The 20,775-nt window shown below is 40.1% G+C and overlaps 1 protein-coding gene across 16 annotated transcripts in view; it reads left to right on the forward strand.

The window, feature by feature from the left end:
- Positions 1 to 20,775, forward strand: part of UNC5D (unc-5 netrin receptor D) — a 726,786-nt gene that overhangs the window by 637,839 nt on the left and 68,172 nt on the right. For 11 of the 16 annotated variants that reach the window (XM_054700868.1, XM_054700869.1, XM_054700865.1 and 8 more), the window contains 2 exons: positions 2,324 to 2,356; positions 18,653 to 18,838. In XM_054700868.1, the coding sequence (XP_054556843.1) occupies positions 2,324 to 2,356; positions 18,653 to 18,838 (219 nt within the window). The remainder of the gene's footprint in view (positions 1 to 2,323; positions 2,357 to 18,652; positions 18,839 to 20,775) is intronic. The other 5 variants (XM_054700870.1, XM_054700874.1, XM_054700863.1 and 2 more) reach the window with 2 other exon arrangements.

The raw sequence follows: 20,775 nt of genomic DNA on the forward strand, positions 1-20,775 counted from the left end.
CCTAATAGGATGAAACCTCTTAATATCTAAATCCGTCTCTAACCTTGAGAGGAGGCAATAATTCCATGGTGCCAAACCACCCACACAGATGACACTGGGAAGCCCGACATGCCCTCCTCTTTGTCTCGAGACTTTCGCTCCATTCATTCTTCAGAACTGTACACACTATAACTACCACCCTGAGATTTTCATTGCCTGGCTGTATTAGATTTATTTTTCAGGAGAGAAGTTATATCTCACCTGTTTTTAATGGATTTTCATTTTGCTACCCGGCGTAATCTTCATTCCTGTGCTTTAAAGGAAGAAAATGCTGTTCAGCTCAGCCGGCACTCCAAGCAGCTGTTCTGCATGTCTCTCTGTGTAGCTGTAGCAATGCATCACTTTCAGATGTCTTAGCCTAGCCTTGGCCTGCCAGCAATGTTGTGCCCATGCCAGACACTTTCAGATAGCATGCCATAAGCAAAAACTCAAGTTAAAATGACTTTAGTGGATTTAACCTAATTCTTCTGTGTATTAGCATCTGGACTTTGGGAAGTGCCACCTGCTCTCAGGGAAGCTTGTGGCACTGATTCTCTACCATAAGGAGAATCCAAGTGTCTGTTTTAAGAAAACTGTAAAAATCAGAATATGACTGTATCAACTTGAACAAATTATAATCTTTTATGAGGATTGTTCACTTTAAGATGTGCCAGAAATTACCCTTTGCCAGTTAACATTCCCCTTGTATTGAAAAAAGATGATAGCCCATTTGCCAGGGTGTGATTGACACAAAATAAATCAGGTGGTAAGGCACACAGGAGCTGAATTTAAAGCATACTGCAAGGGCTTTCTGTCAAAGTCAGTTCAAGTTCAGGAATGGGTTCAGGTCAGAGATAGTCCAGGATGTACTAGGAATATAGCAGGGTCTATCTACTTGCGAGGGGTAACAGTGTAGGCAGTCAGATAATATATAGGATGTTCCCAAATGTGTGCTGGGCTAGATTTGATTGAGTTAAAAACAATCCAAATGACAGTGTCTCACCCCTGCTGCCTCGCCCCCAGGCAGAGGGAGAAGAGAGCTGCACACCAACCTTTCAGCGCCCCCGCCCCCCACCCTTGTCCTCTGACACTGTACCTGACAAGGGCTAAGAGGGATGCAGCACCACATGATTTGTCTGGACCCTTAACATGGTGTCTTCGGGTGTCTGATTTATACTGGATTGGGGCTGAGGCAGGGGAGTGGGGAATAGAGGGAGTTAGTGTACAATGAAGTAGGACACAGGTGACAAGTCTTGTAGTGATTTGCAAGATATTTGGTGATGCGGTAGGGGAGGGCAGATGGAGGGCAATGGAAGAATTGATAAAAAAAAAAGCCCACCTGACTCCTATGACTCTGCTTGCCTGAGGATCTTTTCTATTTCTCCACCTCCTCTGACCACTGCATTGCTAAATACTATGATTATAAAATGACACCTCACACTGTATAATTTCATTCATATGTGTGTGGTACATAAAAAAGCAAAACAAATGAGCTACATGCAACTAAAATTCTTAAACTATAAGACTATAGTTGTTCTCAGAAGGGAAGGGGACAGGAGATAGGTAAGTGAGGTAAAAGGTGTCCATTGTGTGGTGAAGGGTGGAGCTAGACTTTTAAAGGTGAATTTAATGTAGAATATACACACACAGAGTGCTTTATAACAATGCACTCCTGAAACATATGTTCTAATGCAGTGTTACTTCAATACAAAATGAAATACAACCTTAAATTAAGTGATAATTTTTCATTAAGAGCAGTCAGATACATTTTAACAGATAATAGATTTGTGAAACAAAATAATGATAATACCAACCTCCAACACACAATACAGCCCCCATACTCAATAAGAATGGATTTACCATTTGGAATAGTTTGAAACTTTTACTGAGATCATGAGAACTGGAAACCAATGCAGGATCCCTTTAAATATTTATTCAGGAGTTCATTTTTCTATCCTATATAGTGAAATAGCATCTCTTACCTGTGCAGTCTTCTGGCTGTAGATATATAAAAAGGCACGCTATAGGCTCACTGCTCCCAGCATGCTGATACGAATCTAGCAAATACAGCAGAAGCTCTGGGAAGCCTGAGGGAAAAGGAAAAGGGGGGGAGTGAAAATATTCAAGAGAAAATATTTCAAGAGGAAAAAACATTAGCATGAAAAGGAAGACTATGGACTATGTAGTCCATATCGCCTGAGAAAACGTTTCCTTTACAGAGGTAGACATGAAGTGATGTAGGAAATATATCTGCTCCATGTAAATTTATTAAATGCAACTTTTTTTTTCTCTTTCTTTCTTTTAGATAAAAAACCTCTTCATGAGATAAAACCCCAAAGTAAGTTATTTTTCCTCTTGTGCCTATCATTTACTCTCATATTTGCTGCCTTACTGTTGTATTTGTTTAGGAGCTGAACAGCATTGAAGTTTCTTTGAAAGACCCAGGCTGTTTGGGGGCTCTCCTCATTGGGTTTGGAGTCACATATCAGATTTAAATCCAAACGACATATGCACACCCCTCCTTTCCCTCTGAGTAAAAGTAAATCTATCTTCTTGATTTTGCCTGCCTAAAGGTCCATTTCTCTACAAAAATCGAGGATTCTTCTGAGGAGATTTATAGTGTTAAAATTAATAAATATTTGTCAGTACCTGCATGCGTGTGAGCAGCCTTGGGCAGAGCCCGACTCCATGCTAAGAGGAGGAGGAGGGACGCTTGAGATGCAAACCGTGGTAACTGGGTAGGTTAGAAATGAGCGTTACCCACTGAGCTGCATTGCAGACTGAAAATGTTGGCATCTTTCTGGCTTGAGATATCTCTACACAGCCTTGCTCTCTGGGGAGGCCTTGACATAATCCCTCTGCATCCGGTAGTTGTGTGGAAAGGGGCAGTTTTAATGGCTGGCAGCTCAGCTTTGGCCACTGTGGTTGTCAACCTTGGCTGAACTTTAGAGTCACCTAAAGGCCTTTTGAAAATCTCAATTCCCAGACCAGTGAAATCAGAATGGGGTGAGGGTGGGGGGGGGGTGAGGTTAGAATCCAGACAGCCCTAATTTAAAGCTTTTTAAAAACACCAGATTTATCAAAGTATATCATGCATCATCTTTTATTAACTTACATATAATACAGTTGGATGAGTTTTCACCAATACTGTCTTGAAACCATCTCCACAGTCTAGATAAAATATTTGCATCACCCTGAAACATTCCTACAGGGATCCCTATTTTTAAAACTTCTCAAGTAATTCCAATGTTCAACTTGTATCAAAAACCAGTGTCTGAGAAAAATGTTTCTCCAAAGGTGGACCAAAGACCACAAACCTCAGGATCTTGGGATGGGGGTGCTTATAAAATATGCCCCATTTCAGAATCCCTGGCAGGGGAAGGACTCCAGAAAACCTACATTTTAGTATGTTCCCCTATTGAACAATTAGCTGTGAACTTAATGTAGTTTATATGCACATATTGATTCTCAATGAGGCACACCTGAAACTTATGTGATGTTATAATGCAATGTTACTTCAATTAAAAAGATATGTCCCCCAAATGATTCTCAAGCACTCAGAAATATGTAAATCGTGTAAGGGAAACATTGAGATAGAAAGTGCCAGCAATTGCAACTCTAAGCTGTAAGAGGTTTGGACAGCTGCCTGGCTGGTTTTGTTTGTAAAACTTGTGGGAAATGCCCCTTGTCTGTGTCTTCCATTTTAGTATCAAATGAATGGCTTTTGATCTTTTAAATCCTAGGGTATTACAACTCATATCTTGGGAGAGGTCACAGTTCTTGTTAGCCACCTTCTTTGAAAAAATTAAGACCTTGTGAGGAAAGAGATAGCGTGGGAGAAAAGAGACATAAGAGAAAAAGCCAATATATGTATTATGTGCAGACTTGCTTCAGACAAGCATGAGATAAAAAATATCTTTACTTACAGTCCGAGAACTTTGCACAACAAAAAGCAAACTTTATGAGCAGCAACGAAATGAATCAGTGGTACTTAGATAACAGAGCTAAACTATCTAAGAAATCCCTCTGTTACCTAAGTAACATACTTGCTTTTGAATTCATAAGAATAACATACTTGCTTTTGAATTCATAAGATGGACAGTGGGGATGCCTGGGTGTGCATGTGTGTGTGTGTGTATGTGGGAATGTTGATACAGTTGAGTCACTGAGTATTTGCTTTGTGCCTGAGTCAAGATCTCAGGGTGATGGGTGACTTAAGTAGATGCTCAGCCTCCTCCTAGTCACAGACACCGTGCTGTTTCTGGGGTGGCCAATGGAAGAGTTACTAAGAAATGCCGGTGTGTTTTTTAAAAATTAATTTCACGCTTAGTTTGTGAGTCCTATGCCATTCTAATTTGGTTACATCTGTACTTCCAGCCGTAAACCCCACAGTAGCTATTGCTAGTCCTCAGGGACTCCTGAATTAGTTTTTGCTTGGGGTTCTCGCTCCTGAACACCATGCTTAATTGCTGGATACTGCAACGGAATCGCTTAAACTGTTTTAATTTGTGATTTCCTAAAAATAAAACCCTAACAGAATCAATGTGATTGCAAAAGGCTCCCAGAGGAATCCGATCGGGATTCTGTAAGCTGCATGGTTAGGAGTGCATTATACAAAAGCAGGCGGTGGTTGCTCAGTGAAAGAGGGGCTTAGTTTAAGACTACATGAATCATCACTGATGCAAAATCAAAGTCAATTATGAAGATAATTGAGAAACAACCTGTTCCTATATATAGTTGTACACATGATCCTCTGCAAGGCCTGGTGATGGAAAGCATCGCCGCGTGCCTCACTCGCTGTCCTTTGTGAGCAGGTGGGACACGGAGCCAGCTCCGAGTTTCAGGGAGGTGTCACAAGAAAGTGAAGCCTTAAGATATCTGTTGGCAAATCATAATGACAAACTGGGGAAAATATGTGCACTGCATAGCTCATGAAAGCACTTATTGTAAATGAGATAATTTAATCAATTACGTTTCCTAATGTACTAAACCGAATGTTTCATTTTCTGCTTCTGCACATCTTAAATTATCTTCAGGTGCTTTATGAGATTTAATCATAGTTAATAGAAACTTCATTACCATCAAATGTGCTTTCAATAAATGTTGTGTAACAATGTCAGGAGGTGCAGTAAAATATAGTAGGTTCTGAATGGCAAACACGCACCCCCAGAGTCAGACTGGAAAATGGTTACATTCAGACAATGAGATTACCTGGAGGCTTGGAGCTCAGGCTCTCTGATCGGTGAGGAGCTTCTGAGGAGGGGCTAGGTCAGCCAGTTCACCTTGAGGGTAAAAGGATTCAGCTTCCTCCTAGAAAGTAACTCAGAATTGCATATTCTCTCTCCTTCCTACATAGCATCTTTGTACTCAACAGAGATGAATGCCAAGTGTCAGTCCAGTTAATTGTCCCAGACTCCCAGACGTAGCTGACTCTAGAACTTTCATTACCAGTTGAATATCTTCCAATAACCTTAATCTCAACTTTTTCAAAATCAAATTCATCCTTATCTGCCCGTTCTTAATCCAGTCTCACATTTTCTTTAGTTCATTGAATACTATACCATTGATTTGATTTTCTGGGTCTGAAATCTGGGCAACCTCCTTGATCTCTTTATCTTCTTCCTCTATTCTCTTGTTCAACATGAACAAATCATTTCAATCTGATATTCTAGCACCTAGATAAATGTCAAGTTCATCAGCTTCTCTCCATCTTCATGTTACTTATACCCATCCCTCTATTCATCCAACAGCTATTTAATGAGTCCTTACCAAGTGTCCGGAAGTGTTTTAGGTGGTGGAACACTAAGTGAAACAGATAGACCTTTAAGGTAACAAAAATTATAGGTTTCTGTGAGGGGAGATGGAATTGAAGAATCCAAAAAACGTACAGTGCTCAGTGCCCTGGAGTTGGTGATAATTGAGAAAATAAATAGAGCAAGGTAAAGGGCTCAGGCAGAGTTGGAAGGAGCACTTCTTTTTTATGTAAGGTGTTCAATGAAGCTCTCTATTCAAGTGATGTTTAAGAAGAGACCCAAAGAAAAACAAGGAAACAAATACTCTGAACATCTGTGGGATAGTAATCTAGGCAGAGGGAACAGCAGGATGCCATGGCTGGGAGGGTGGGAGCTTCCTCAATGTCTCTGAGGTATAGCAAGGCAGTCAGCCTATCTGCAGGAGAGTAGCAACGGCAAGGGCCATACTAGCTGTAGTCAGGAATTGAAGTGAAGGGGGACACTGCCAAGTCTACTACAGGCCTTTATAGGGATTTTGACTCTGGAAAGCATGGGAGCCATTGAATTTTTTGTTCATAGTGACCTAATATTCACATGGTCTAATAATTTCAAACATAAATTCTACCTGTAAACATACAGGTAGCCAGAACACAAGCATAGAATCTTGTTACAATGATCCACTGTGACTATATATGACAATCTAGGCTATAACAACACATAGACTATTTTTTTTTTTTTTTTTTTTTTTTTTTTTTTTTAAATAGAGGCATGTTTATTTATTTATTAATTATATTTGTTTGTTTGTTTTTGTTTATACATGCACTGGGTACAGTCAGAAGCGCGGGAGGGTGAGAGAATTCACCAGAGCCAGAGTGGGGAGCAGAGCAGGCAGAAGGACTGAAGTACACTGCTGAGGGGAGCAGCGGGTGGCAGGAGAGGTCTGCGCACCATGTGGGATCCTCCTCCGGTGGCCGGGGAGCAGCCGGGGATCGAACCGGCGCCTCAGAGGCCGCGGGCAGCTTTGCAACCCAGCGCTCAACCGCTGCGCCACCGGGGAGGCCCCATAGACTATTATAATAAGCTAGATTTGTGATGATTGTGGCTTGAGCCAAGTAGATAGCATTACAAATGATGAAAATAGGCCCTATTCTGGTTATCTTTTGAAGGCAGAGTCAAAAGGATTTGCTAATGGCTTGGGTATAGAGTCTGAAAAGAAAACTTTTAGCAATGATTCTATAATTTTGGCTTTGCAATTAGAAGAATGGACTTGCTTTTGCTGATATGGGAGAAGTTTGGAAAGCAAATCTAGAGGAAAATTCAAGAATTCAGTATTACAAATGTTAAATTTGAGATACTTATTAAATATCTAACTAGAGGGGTTGAGTAGGCTGTTGAATATATGTGAATGGAGGCCAGTGGAGGGTTCTGACTGATGACAAATCTGCAGTTTGTCAGTGTCCAGAAAATATGTAAAGTCATTAGAGTGGAATGAGCTCACCAGATAATAGGCATAAATAGAGAAGAGATCTGAAGTTTGAACTTTGAAGGACATCAGCCTTTAAACATATGGGAGGCCAGAGATCACTACAGAGGAGATAGAAATATATCATTTCCAGGGAAAAACCAAAAGAAAGGAAAATGATGTCTCCGAAGAGAAGTGTCAACATTCAGTCCATCTTCCTTCCTAATTGCATCCCTCTATCCAGTTACCCAACATAAATTTATCTGCTCTTTGTAAAACATAAATTTTGGCCACATAACCTCTCTGATTAAACCTCTTTAATAGCTTGCCATTATTTTTAAGATAAAGTCCAAGGTGCTTAATATGCATAGGTTCTGGTCTCATTTTTCTTTTCTTAAACTTACCAGCTTCTCTTTAGATATCAGCTTAATAATTAGATATTTTTCTTAACACTGTCTCACCACTGTATATTCTTTTTTTTTTAAAGATTTATTTTATACAAGAAATGGGGTACAGGTCAGAAGCGTGGGGGGGGGTGAGAGAATTCACCAGAGCCAGAGTGGGGAGCAGAACAAGCAGACTGAGCAAAAACACTGCTGAGGGGAGCAGCAGGCGAGGCAGGAGAGGTCTGCCGCATCTTGTGGGGTTCTCCCCCACTGGCGGGGAATCGAACCGGCGCTGCAGAGGCTGTGGACAGCTTCGCAGTGCGGCGCTCAACCACTGTGCCACCGGGGAGGCCCCACTGTATATTCTTCAGCCAAACAAAACTTCTTCCTTTTCTAAATAGTCTATGCCCATTTTCCCATTTTGGCATATAGTGTCTTACATATTCTGTTAGTTCTGCCTGAAAGTGCTCTTCCTTCCCCTAATCCTTAATCTTTCATTCTTCTCAGTAAGGTGTCACTTCTATAAGGCTTCTGCTACTCATCCCCCAAATCTGGGTTATGTCATTTACTCTCTTGTAATAAGGCCAAACATCAAGCTATTTTCCTATTTCTGTATTGCCATTGCCTTTATACTGCCTGGACTCCTTCCCTGGCAGACATAATTCCTGTCAGGCAGTATTGAGCCTTGTTCATCATTACGCCTGTAGCATTCACCATTGTGCAAGGTATGCAGTAGATGTTCAATAAATATTTGCTTAGCGTGGTCTTAAATCATCCCGCTAACACCTCATGGGCTTTTGATAAGGCAAAAATAAGGAATTTCTTTCTATATCTTCATTTTTATTCACATAGATTTATATTGTACAGTTATTCCATATAGCCTTAGCTCAGTGACATGCAGAAGAAAAGTAAGTAATATTTCTTCCCAACAACTTCAGCACAAGATCGATGATGACAGATAATTTGAGCAAAGAGGAAAAAGGAAACAATGAACACCAATTATGTGAAAGCGACAAGGTTAAAACCCAAAATATAGGCTTGTAAGAATGATTTCCATCAATGAAGGGCCTAAATGTGTCCTCCTAGTATGAAAACTAGGTTGATTTTTCTCCTTACCAACATACAGTCCATTCTACTTCTTTTCCAAGAACATACTGGCTTCACCCATAATGAGTAATATGGAATGTGGAAACAGTTGGGAGGCTTTTTGATCTTCACAGGCTTAGGGTACTCCCCAGTGAGATGTACACTGGCAACTTAGAGATTTTTTTTCAAACTGGGTAGACTTGAATGATGCCTTAAACCACCCCCGCCTCAATAGATTTGTCTGTCTTTGTGCCATATCTTTAAATTCTCAACAGACTCCCAGGATTTTTCCAAGCTAACATTATTAGAGTTCTGGCACCAGAGTTGATCTAGCCATGCTTTAAAACATCTTTTTTTTTTCTTTTTTGCGCATCATTTTCCTCATCTCCTGCTGATTATTTTCAATTACATAAATACAGCACTTCCCACAAATTGCATGACTTGCTTTGTCCTTCATTCCCTACTGTGAATCAATTCATCCCATATATATGTGTAACATTAGTAATTTTCTTCACCCTGCAATTTCTTATTTAATTTGTATCCCATCATCAGTTACTACCATTTCAGTAACATCATTGAATCTTCCCTTAATGGACATAACAGGGTTTTGTTCATTAAATATTACCTCAGAACAAAGAATAGGTGATAGACCAGTATGTTCTTCAGCATCAGAATAACCCAGGGTACTTCTTAAGGATGTGAATTTACAGATTGTGTCTCACTATCTGTTTGTGTATTCAAAGTTTATAGAGCCAACATCTTCAGCTTTCAAAATAGAGAAATAAAGTGAAGTTGTTTTCTCAGGGACCAGAGTTCAAATCCTGTTCTTTTCTATTCCATCTCCCATTTTCACTTTTTCTTTCTGTCTGATAGGAATAAATCTAATTCTTTTGCAGACCAAAGGTAGCATCCCTGACACAGCGAACCCTTGGTTATATTTGATTTTCAGGGGTGTCGCAGGGGTCAAAGTCTCAGTGCTGTCACCAGCCACTGCGGATACCCAGCCAGGAAGGTGACCCACATGGCACAGTAGACCTCTCCTGTCTCACCTGCTCCTCCCCTCAGCAGTGTATTTCAGTAGATCTGCCTGTTTTGCTCCCCACTCTGTCTCTGGTGAATCCTCTCACCCCTCAGCACCTCTGCCCTACACCGTGGTTCTTGTATGCATACAAGAGCTAGAGTACAGGCCAGAGTTGTGGGGGGTGAGAGTATTCACCAGAGATAGAGTGGGGAACAGAACAGGCAGACTGACTGAAATACACTGCTGAGGGGAGCAGCTGGTGAGACAGGAGAGATCTGCTTCACCATGTGGTTTCTCCCTGGCTGACCGGGGATCAAACTTGTGCTGCAGAGGCTGCGGATTGCTTTATAGTGTGGTGCTTATTAACACCCTGCACCACCAGGGAGGCCAATCTTAAAAAAAAAAAAAAAAAATTGATTTTTATAAACAATGAGCACACTTTTAGTCTGAGTATTCCCAAATACTGCATAGGAACCATTTATACCAAAATTATTCATTGTTGATCTAAAATTCAAATGAAACTGCAACACTTATTAGCTAAATCTAGCAACTTTACTTAAAAGAAGGAATAAAACATGTCTGAATGTGCACTATCAAGAAAATAATTCACAAAATAGATAACCTTTATTGTCACTCTTAGATGAATGGTTAGAATTGAAACAGCTATTGAAGTGGAGAGCCTTTCAGTAGGGGAAAAAAAGTCCAGGGAATCTGAGCCAGAAAAGTTCTGCTTAAGTACAAAATCTACTTGAAAAAAAGTGAATAATTGGATTTGGCCACAAAAGTGTTCATATAGTGAAAAGTAAGAGGAAGCAGTTGATAAATGGGATGGGGCTGAGAACAAGGTATTTTGAACCAATGATGAATCTGGTCAGAGTGGACTCAACACACACAGAGAGGCACTGAATGGATTGGAGTGGGAGTACCAGAGCTGTGTTTAAAGAGAATAATCCAGGATGAAACCATTCAGAGTGATCAAAGACTGACCTCATGGGTACTAGATAGAATGGAATGTAGAATATGGGTGTCAACTGGGGTGTCTTCTGTTGAAACTGAGGAGAAGCACTGGAGATACCTTGAAGATGGGGTGAGTGGCTTGGGAGGAGGGGGTCAATGGATACAATGAAAGATGATACTAGATTTCAAACCTGGTGGCTGGTGGTGTCATTACTAAAAAAGCAGAATTCAAAAGGAGAAAATATGTAAGATCAGAATGAAGACAAATTTGAGGTGTTAGCACAACATGCAGTGGTTTTGTCCTGCAAGCAGGAAGGGAATATGGGATGAGGTCTTTAGACAGTAGATAAGGCAGGAGATCTTGATTTGAGACTGTTGGGCATCAAGGGACGAGTTAAGTTAGCGCTGTCCTTGTGTGAGTGATTATCCAATTAGATGAGCAGAGAGAAAGGAGTAAGAGAAAGTTCAGCCAAATGGACTGAACTGTAAAGCCCATTTATAAAACTAGGAGAATGAAGGGTGTTACTAAACAATAAGATAGGAGCTGATAGAAAAATCAAATCTAAGGGAAATCTTCCCCCCAAAAGGTGAATTGGCTATTCTTGTGTTTTGCTGTAGCACAGTGGGAAAGACTAAGACAAAGGACACTACTGTTGATGCAGTGATTACAAAACTCCTTCAAGAGCGATCAGTGCTTTGAGCAAAAGATAGAAGGGTAAGAGAATGATCAAATGATAAAGAAATAGTGTATTAATTAAATAATATACAGCCTGTCAATATACTAGGCAGTGTAAAAAGACAAGAAGTAGGTCTGTAGGTTCTGATAAGGAAAGCTTTACAAGATTTACATATTAAAAAAACACAAGCAAAGGAAAATACAATGATGCCTTTGAGGTAAAGAGAAAAAAAATGCAGGACATTTATTTTTTTTGAACAGTCTCAAAAATGCTATTGAATGAGTGGTCACTTTTGAAGAAGCATTAAATGAAAAATATTTTCTCTTTGTATTGCATAACTTTTTATATGTCCTAAAACCTTTTCTCATCTAATATGAGTATTCTAATCATTCATTCATCTTAATGGACATAGAAGCTAACTGGTTAGGGAAATTATGGAACATATATTAAGCAATGTTTACTGTTAAAAAGTGCTTTATGTTCTTTTAAACAAAGATCGGAGAATTCAGTGGATATAAAGAAGACTGCATCTCTGAGAAACTGATTGGAGAACTAGTTGGGAAGGATGTGGGCAGAGATGATTGGGGCATGAGAATATGTGTATATAGGCAGAGGGTAGACTCATGTGTAGAGGAAAAGTTTGAAGATGCAAGATCAAGAGAGAATAATGAGCCCTTGCCTCTATGGAGACAGGGGGGAGCTGCATCAATGCTGGCCTGACACAGAAGAGGAATAGGGAAAAGGAAAGGAAAAATGTGTGAAGGAGCAGAGGAATTTTGAGCTGTATGCTCACATAGGATGGTCTCCATTTTTTTTCAACTAGAAAGAGAAGCAGGTGAGAAGTAGGGGTATTAAAGAAACAAAGTTCAGAGTAAATGCTTTGATGAACAATATTAAGTGGTCATAGGATATGAATGAAAAAAATTATTCTACTCTAAGAAGGCACAGGTGAGGTTATCAGGTTTTGCTGAGAACAGCTAGTGCAGTTGGTGATTTACTCCAGCACAGCAAGTTACCTGGGTACAGGTGCACAGAGAGAAGTGAGGCAGCAACACCTTGTGATGGTTATGCAGCTCAGGAACAAAGAGAGATGAGTGTTCAAACCTTGGTTTTGCCATTTTCTGGTTAAGTTTCTTATTTATCTGAACTTACGTCATCATCTATAAAAGGAAATACACATGTCATAGAATTGGGCATGAGGTAAGATTGAGAATGCAGTCACATCTCTAGTTCTCAGAGGAGCAAGCACAAGCTTAGTGCTGGGCTCCTGGGTCACCGTTGTTATTATAAGGAAGTTGGGCGGTGTGATCAGGGAGAGAGCCAGACCTCCTAAGACTGAATCCCAGCTCAGCTACTTAGCCAATCTGTAGGCTTTCAGCATTGCAAGCAATTTCCTTACCTCAGTTTACACATCTCAATGGGGAAATTTTTAAGATTTATTTATTTATTTATTTATTTATACAAGCACTGGGAACAGTCAGAAGCATGGGAGGGTGAGAGAATTCACCAAAGCCAGAGCAGGGAACAGAACAGGCAGACTGACGATACACTGCTGAGGGGAGCAGCGGGCGGAAGGAGAGGTCTGCATGCCATGTGGGACCCTCACCCGGCGGCCAGGGATCGAACCAGAGCTGCAGAGGCTGCAGGCAGCTTCACAACCCAGCGCTCAACCACTGCGCCACTGGGGAGGCCCTCAATGGGGAAATTTTTACAAGGTTTTGGGGAGAATTATAATGAGTTCATAAGCATAAGATGCTAAAGCTGCATTTGGCTTAGAGTAAATGCTACTTAAGAATGTGCTGTTGTCACTGATTATAACAATGAAGCCAACCCCACCCCCCATGCTACAGTAATAAGGTTAATGAGGATGGGAAATTGGAAAAGCTAAGATACAGATTGGTCAAGGGGTTATGAGATCCCAAGCAACGCAAATATAATTGAAATTGCTGCAACTATGGTTGATCATAGCAGACAATTTCAAAGCTATTTTCTGAAGTGTTAAAGTAAGTTGTTTCTCGATGGCAGCAAGTATAAACAACTAACAATAACTTCTGTCATATTTCAGGCTGCAATAAAATATTTTGGTATATTACTCTATTTTCAGCACTACCCATGCAGGGGAAGGATGAAAGGGGGCTAAGGTGGCTAAGGTGGTTGCCTGATCTTTTATGGTACTCCAGCACAGTAGCCGACTGATTAGTTTTTCCTCTCAGCCTTCTCATCGTGAATTTTCGTGGGTATTTTTTTAGTAAATCACTCTCTTATATAGGACAATTTGCTTTTTTCCCCCTTGAAATGGGAGCAGTGTTCATTCTACAATATCTAATAGGACATAAAACAGAATATCATATTTGGAAAAGCATTGTAACATGCCTTCCCTAATTCTGTGAGCTATCTAATCCTGTGAAATAGATTCAAATCTGATAAAGTCTTAACATAGGCATTGAGTTAAAATTTTATTAACAGGTGGCACCAGTGTCTTTCAGATGGGAGTCATGTAGACAAAGAAAAGCTAAGGAAGAACCCTGTTAGTCTTTTGAGGATAGTGTTTGTTATAAATGACTAGGTGTGATTACAATTCATGAAGCCATCGAACTTCGTAATACCTGTTCCTTGAACTATGAAGTTCGAAGGAGCTTTGAAAGGTCATTCAGCTTTCTCATCAGTTTTGACCGAAAAATAACTGCAGACTATTGTAAAGTCATGATGTTTTTTAGGGACTTTTTGAAAGGAGATTTTACAATCTCCCGTAGAAATATAGCATAGGTTTTTTAACAACCCTCATTGTAGAAAAGGTCATTTTAATATCTAGCCAGAGTCCCAATTGCTATAATAAAAGGCCACATCCTCCTTTTCAATTCTTTAGAGATGGTCAAGAGTTGGTTACTAGCATCACCATAAATGAAACACCTCATCCAGCACCTACTAGGGGTCTGTTCTCTTCTTCCTGCATTAAATATACGAAGGCACTAGACAGCTCTCTCCTCTCCAGGCTAAAGGAACCCATAAACACTTTCTCTCCAGGGTCCTGCTTTTCAAATCTGTACAGCCTTTCTCTGCAGTTTGTCCACACTCTTTCCAGCTGTGCACATATTCCTCAGTTTGACTCATTTGGAACACATGAGATTTTTTAGTTCTTTTCTTTTTTCCTTAACCCATAGATTGTATACAATTTTTTTCTACCACATATTGGGTTCTACCAAACTTTCCCTGAAGATTTTATGACTCTTGGATAAAATAAAATAGGGATGAATGAATAGAAAAGACATTAATAACATTGATATGTAAAACTTTGCTTATGAAACCAAAAATCAGAGAAAAGTATAAATCCTGTGTCCAGAAAGCAAGCAGAACTTCCTGATCAGTTACAGGGTTCAATGCTTTTGTTCAAAATCACTCCAAGCAAACAAACCAGTAACACGTGTATGTATGTTATGTATGTATAAATGTAAGTGAAAAGAATGTCCTTGCAATAGGGCTTTTAAAATCAACCTCACAATGCAATTGCTTTAATACCTTAGTTTGAGGCCAGGCAAGCAATCAGTAAATAGTTACACCAATGATTTGTACATTTCTGGGGGAAATTAGAGTGACATTACTATTTTGGAAGCATTTAGAGCAGTTGCAGAGATTGCATTGGCATTCAGATAATTAACAGTAAAAAGAATGATCCAAAAATGACTTCCAGGAACAAAAAGTGATGTGAGAGTTTTAAGACTATAGGGTGGCTAGAATGGCCAAGACAGTCACTTGATTGGAGGAGGACCTTGAGCTGGCTCCTCTCCGATGTGTAGATAGAGATAGACAAGACCTAGAGACTAGTGTAAGGAGTGGATGCCAGTGACTTGCAAAAGGTACTGGGACTTCCTCTGGAAATTAATGACAAGTGAATTTGGGGAGTACAGCAATGCATCAAAGGAGACTATGACAGGCATACATGGAGAGAGCTGTAAAAGCCTAGAACTACCGCGACTGTGTCGCCCCACGGGTGCTGCCATTCCCCTTGTAAGGTGTGGTAGTGGCTTCTAATGTTCTTCTGACAAGACTTGAGTTGTCTTTATGTACTTGAACACACACTCACCCCTGTTGTGAGGATTCTGGGGTACCCCCATGTCAAGTGCTCACAAACACACATCTCCTCAGCTCTATCGACCCCTGAAACCAAAGAAGAAACTATGGAACTAAACGTTTTCTGAGATTGGCTCTAAAAACATCTAAGAAAGAGACTCCATTACAACATTTTTAACACAGAAATCTTTACAGGGAAAACCACCTTACTTTTCTAAAATGGAAGTTTAGAAATGAGGTACGAGAAAAAAGAATGAGATGATAAATTAAAAGGTAGAGAAAAGAGCAAAAATTAAGAGAAAGAAGCATAGTGACCCAACTTTAGTAAAATTTGAGGTGTGAGTAAAGGTGTCTCATTGAATCTCTTGAGATATATACAGGTAGCTCTGAATACGTATGTCTACCTCTGTAGCTACACCTGAAAATGTCAGGATCTTACTGCCTTGTCTATTGCTTTTTAGAAAAACAAAAACAACCAAGAATATGAACTAAGTATTAATTCATCCATATGTCCTCATTCCCAAATTCTCAACAAATCTTTGTTGAATTAATGAAATCATTAGATCCTGAATTTTCAAAATCTAGGAAAAAACTGTTGTAAAAATATATACCATGGTTGCCTTTCTGTAGGGGACCACTGATTTGTGTCTTTTAGATCAGACCATCTGATCAGCGTGATCCTTGTAAGGATGTTGTACTGCCTTACAATGGAGATCTCTCTATCCTATCCCCAAAGTCCCTATACCCATTAAAAAAATCTACAAGCCAGTACTTCATTCTCTTGACTTAATAGAAATCCTGAAAATCTTCCTGGGTAAAGGAAACACAGTGAGCCATAGTAAAAATTTAAACTTCAGTCTGAAGGCATATATAGAGGGCTTTCCCAAAAATAGCATTTGTATTTGGCAGGAGAATGAACATTCTGGCTGTGAGTGTGTAAATGGAAAGGGCTAGATGGGAATCCACTCCTTTTCCCTGCTACTCAGTTTTGCCTCAGCATGTTCATGTTCACTGATGTCCATTTTCAGAAATATTTTTGTTCTGGACCTCCCTTTGTTAGTGCTTGGGAAGTCTGAAAGGTGTCTCTGTCTCTACTTTGCCAATTCAGCAACAGAGCAGCTGCATTCAGTACTCTGCCAGGCTGTTTCTCTGTATGTGCTCAGTTGCTGAGCAGGTGTGTTCTCCCCAGATACACCTTTGAGGATGATAGTATCATTAGTCAGCAGTGCCCAAGGAACTAGAGACAAGGGGGAAAGGCTAATTGGTTTCAATCCAAAGTTCTGTATTGCTCCTGGTAGCCTGGCTTGCTGCATCTGTGTCCTCTCTCCACTTGGTGTATAATTATTTCCTCCAAGGAACTTAACTGAGGGAGGGTGAGAGCATAAAGGGGATGATAGGTTGACACTGAGACTTTGGGTTGGTATCGTGTCAGTCAGAACACTCATGGCTCTGGGTGGTCAGAGAAGACCACCATAGATGGTCCCTCCTGCTCCCATCTGGACCATCATGAAGGTGGAAATGAAGCCTAAGTCTCAACACCTTGTAGACTGTTGTGCTTATTAAAAGTGTCTGATAATCCTCTGACCTTTTAGAAACTTAGACGGTTGTGTTCTCCCTTGAGAATTATTTTTATGTGTTTACTGCCCAATTACTGAACTGGTTCTGCTTGATTTCCTCATTCACTCTTTAATTTGGTAACACTTTATTTTACAGCCCACTAACTTCATTGAAAATAAATTCACTTTACTTGTATGATTAGCATTACTCACTTGATAACATAAGTACCATATCAGGATATGGGAAATGCCTAGTAAGTGCCATACAATTACAAGGTATATATACAATGCATTTATTTTACCTTCTAAACCCAACACAGGGTGACAGAGTACAGATCTCCCTAGGCTTTGATGGGGTTACTTCCCAATCAGCCCATCACAGGTTGAAAACTATCCTAAATTGAAAATGTCCTTAATACACTAATCCTACCAGATATCATCTTAGCCTAACCCACCTTAGACATGCTCAGAACAGTTACTTTAACCTACAGCTGGGCAAGCTCATCTAACAAGCCCTTTTCATAGTAAAGTCTTAAATAAGGAATTTATCAAATAGTGTGATTGAAATAAAAAAGTCCAAATGCTAAATTCTACTATCACTTATGGAACATGGTAAACTTGAAACGCCACAAGTAGGGGGCCATCTAATTACTTTTGGATCTTTTAAGTGTGTTTACCACATAATCTGTAAGGGGATTAATTAGCTGAGTCAAGACTTGCCACCTTTCTTTTCCAAAAACTTCCAAAGATTATATTGCCTTTAAGATTATGTAGTTTGGGATAAATCTCATGCTGAATTGTAGTGTCCACTGTAAGTCTCTTCAGGAATGAACCATATCTAATGTATATCTAGCAAATGAGTTGGAAAGCACCTGCAACATATCTTGGGGGAATGGGAGATACCCACATTCTAAATTCAAACTAACGCTCTTATTTTTGCTTTGCCCATGCATTCAATAGGATGGAGTAGGAGAGGTATGGGAGAAACAGCATGTGACCTCTTAGAGACCAGCCCTCTTCCACCAAAACATATAAAGACAAAAAATGCATTAGAGTCTAGTATTGAATTGATGCTGGAATACATTTTTCATATAAGAGTGAGCACCTAGGACCAAGACCTCTATATCTCACAACAAAATTCCTCATAATGATTGTCTATATCCTAAACTGTTATTGTCAGTGCCCTCTTAAACTGAATCATGTATGACCCAAAAAGTCCATATTTGTGAGTTCTGGTCTTCTCTCTCTCTTGACCATAGACCATGTGTTACCTTCTCTAGACCGCTCTCTGTGAATGCATGTGCACCAGGTCATAGATATGCAGAGCAGTTCACCCATAGTTATCATTGTATGTGGATCTCATGTCATCCCTAAAAAATAAACTTTGCAGGTAAAATGACTTTCTAAAAGAAGTAAATTAAGGGGTTGTCTATTTCTTTATAACAAGTATATTCTTTATAAGGTAAACTGCCTTAATGTAGTTAAATATTTAATTAGCATCCCGTTGATTTATCAAGGTATTTTAGAAACCTGATTATTATGTGAAAGGGAATACAACTTGTGTCTAGCTATGGGTCATATCCTCTGCGCAGTAGCTCCAAAAATCCAATAGCATTTCATTTTCTCTCAGGGTGGTTCTTTGCCTCCATCCCCATGTTGGCCATTTACGATTTCTCTTGTGTCTTTCAGGCATTGAGAATGCCAGCGACATTGCTCTGTACTCGGGCTTGGGTGCTGCTGTCGTGGCCGTGGCGGTACTGGTCATTGGCGTCACCCTGTATAGACGGAGCCAGAGCGACTATGGCGTGGACGTGATTGACTCTTCTGCATTGACAGGTGGCTTCCAGACCTTCAACTTCAAAACAGTCCGTCAAGGTCAGCGGCGTAGGTTCCCCCAACACCTCGTCCTCAGGCCATAGCCTACTCTCACACAGGACCCCAGTTCTCATTGGTCTTGTGTGAAGGTAGCTCTTGGCTCTGGGAGCCGCTGCCAAATTGTATTCAACATCAGGAAAGCAGCATCAGTGGAGTGGTCTGCTTAAATCCTTGACTTTGAGGACAAATGGATCTCAACTTATCACCTTATCATTTTAAGAAAAGCATTTTCATTTTTGATGTGTAGTGAGCTTAACAAGGATTTTATCTCAGATTATCCAGCTTTCTCCTTCAACAAGCCTGCTTTGTTGATGTATTTCATTTAGTTCTCTAAAATACTGATTATTCAAGGCTGAGAACCAACTACTATACCACAACCTCCCAGGCATATTTACTACACTATTTATTAGGTAGAGTTATTTTTGTTACTTCTATTTTAAATAAGTAAAAGGACTTCAGAGGATATATGATGAGTCAGATAGTCAAGGGAAAAATGAAATTCCCAGCCTAAATGACTCTCAGCTGTTGCCAAGTCAAAGCAATCTTTTGTAGTGGGGGAAAGAAAATCTATCATGTCAAACTATAGCAATACTCATTTTCAAAACAGTCATTTAATTCTCTTATATGAACCAAGTCTATTCCCGATTGTGAGATAGTGATGAGGCATACAAGGCTCTTTTAGAAAAAAATGAAACTGTCTCTCTAAGGAGGATAAAGTTTTCTACCTTGACCCTCATCATCAATACCATCACCTTTATTTCTGTTTGTTGCATGTAAGTTGCACCTGTAACACCAGATAAGAAGTCATCCCACTGCTTGGCAGAGACAGGTCCTGGAAACTCAAACACACTAGAAACTGGGAGATGCCTGCGTGATAAAATATTTTGTTGTTTGTCACTCACTTTTGGGCATCAAAGTGGCAGGTCTGAGTCTGCTCAGTCTCAGGGACACTTCTCAATTTGGGTATATAGATTAGTATACAGGATTTCATTAGAAATAAACTCAATGAAGTAGCATGAGAGGTGCATGCATAAATCCACAGACAGATCCATTTCAGTCCAAAATTAGTCCATTCTTCTCAGTCTTAAATTTTTAGCTATATAATGAGGTTACTGTCATCCACCTCAAAGAATTCTTGTGAGGATGATATTACCTAGAATAGCATAGTTATCAGCCCTTGCCATAGGATGCTGCTCAGTGCAGTGAATATTATTCTAGAAGCTGGTTGTTTCCTCCTCCTTGGCATAGGTACAATGTGTTCCATAGAGCAGCAGGTAAGAGGGTGAGTCCCTCGCCCAAACATTTGTGGAATGCTGACTTGCAAAAATTAAAGGCATCTTTTGCTTATGGGATTTTTAGAGCTTACTTGTATTATGAAACTCAAAGAGAAGACTGTGTAGTCTTTTCAAATTTATTTTCCTGTTTAATTTTTGAATGTGTTAACCAAGGACATAAGCAAAAATCTTTATTAAGATGCTCCTCTATTGGGCCTCCCTGGTGGCGTAGCTGTTGAGCGCTGGGTTGCGAGACTTCCTGCAGCCTCTGCAGCGCCAGTTCAATCCCCGGCTGCTCCCCGGCCACCGGAGGAGGGTCCCGCATGGCGCGCAGACCTCTCCTGCCGCCTGCTGCTCCCCTCAGCAGTGTACTTCGGTCCTTCTGCCTGCTCCCCGCTCTGGTGAATTCTCTCACCCTCCTGCGCTTCTGACTGTACCCAGTGCTTGTATAAATAAATAAATTAATTAAAAAAAAAAAAACGAATAAGAGGAAAAAATAGCTAAATTTAAAAAAAAAAAATGTTCCTCTATTATGACACCTCATATTGAAGGAGATCTGGTGTTTCACCTCCACTATCTTAGAGACATCTATCCCTTCTTCAGCAAATATAGTCAGTGTCCCAGGAAGGTTTTACAGTGATACTTGTAAGTAGAATGCCATCC

The sequence above is a fragment of the Talpa occidentalis genome, unplaced genomic scaffold, assembly GCF_014898055.3.
Source record: "Talpa occidentalis isolate TD23 unplaced genomic scaffold, MPIMG_talOcc4v2.1 talOcc4.4, whole genome shotgun sequence".
In the NCBI taxonomy this organism is placed as follows: Eukaryota; Metazoa; Chordata; class Mammalia; order Eulipotyphla; family Talpidae; genus Talpa; species Talpa occidentalis.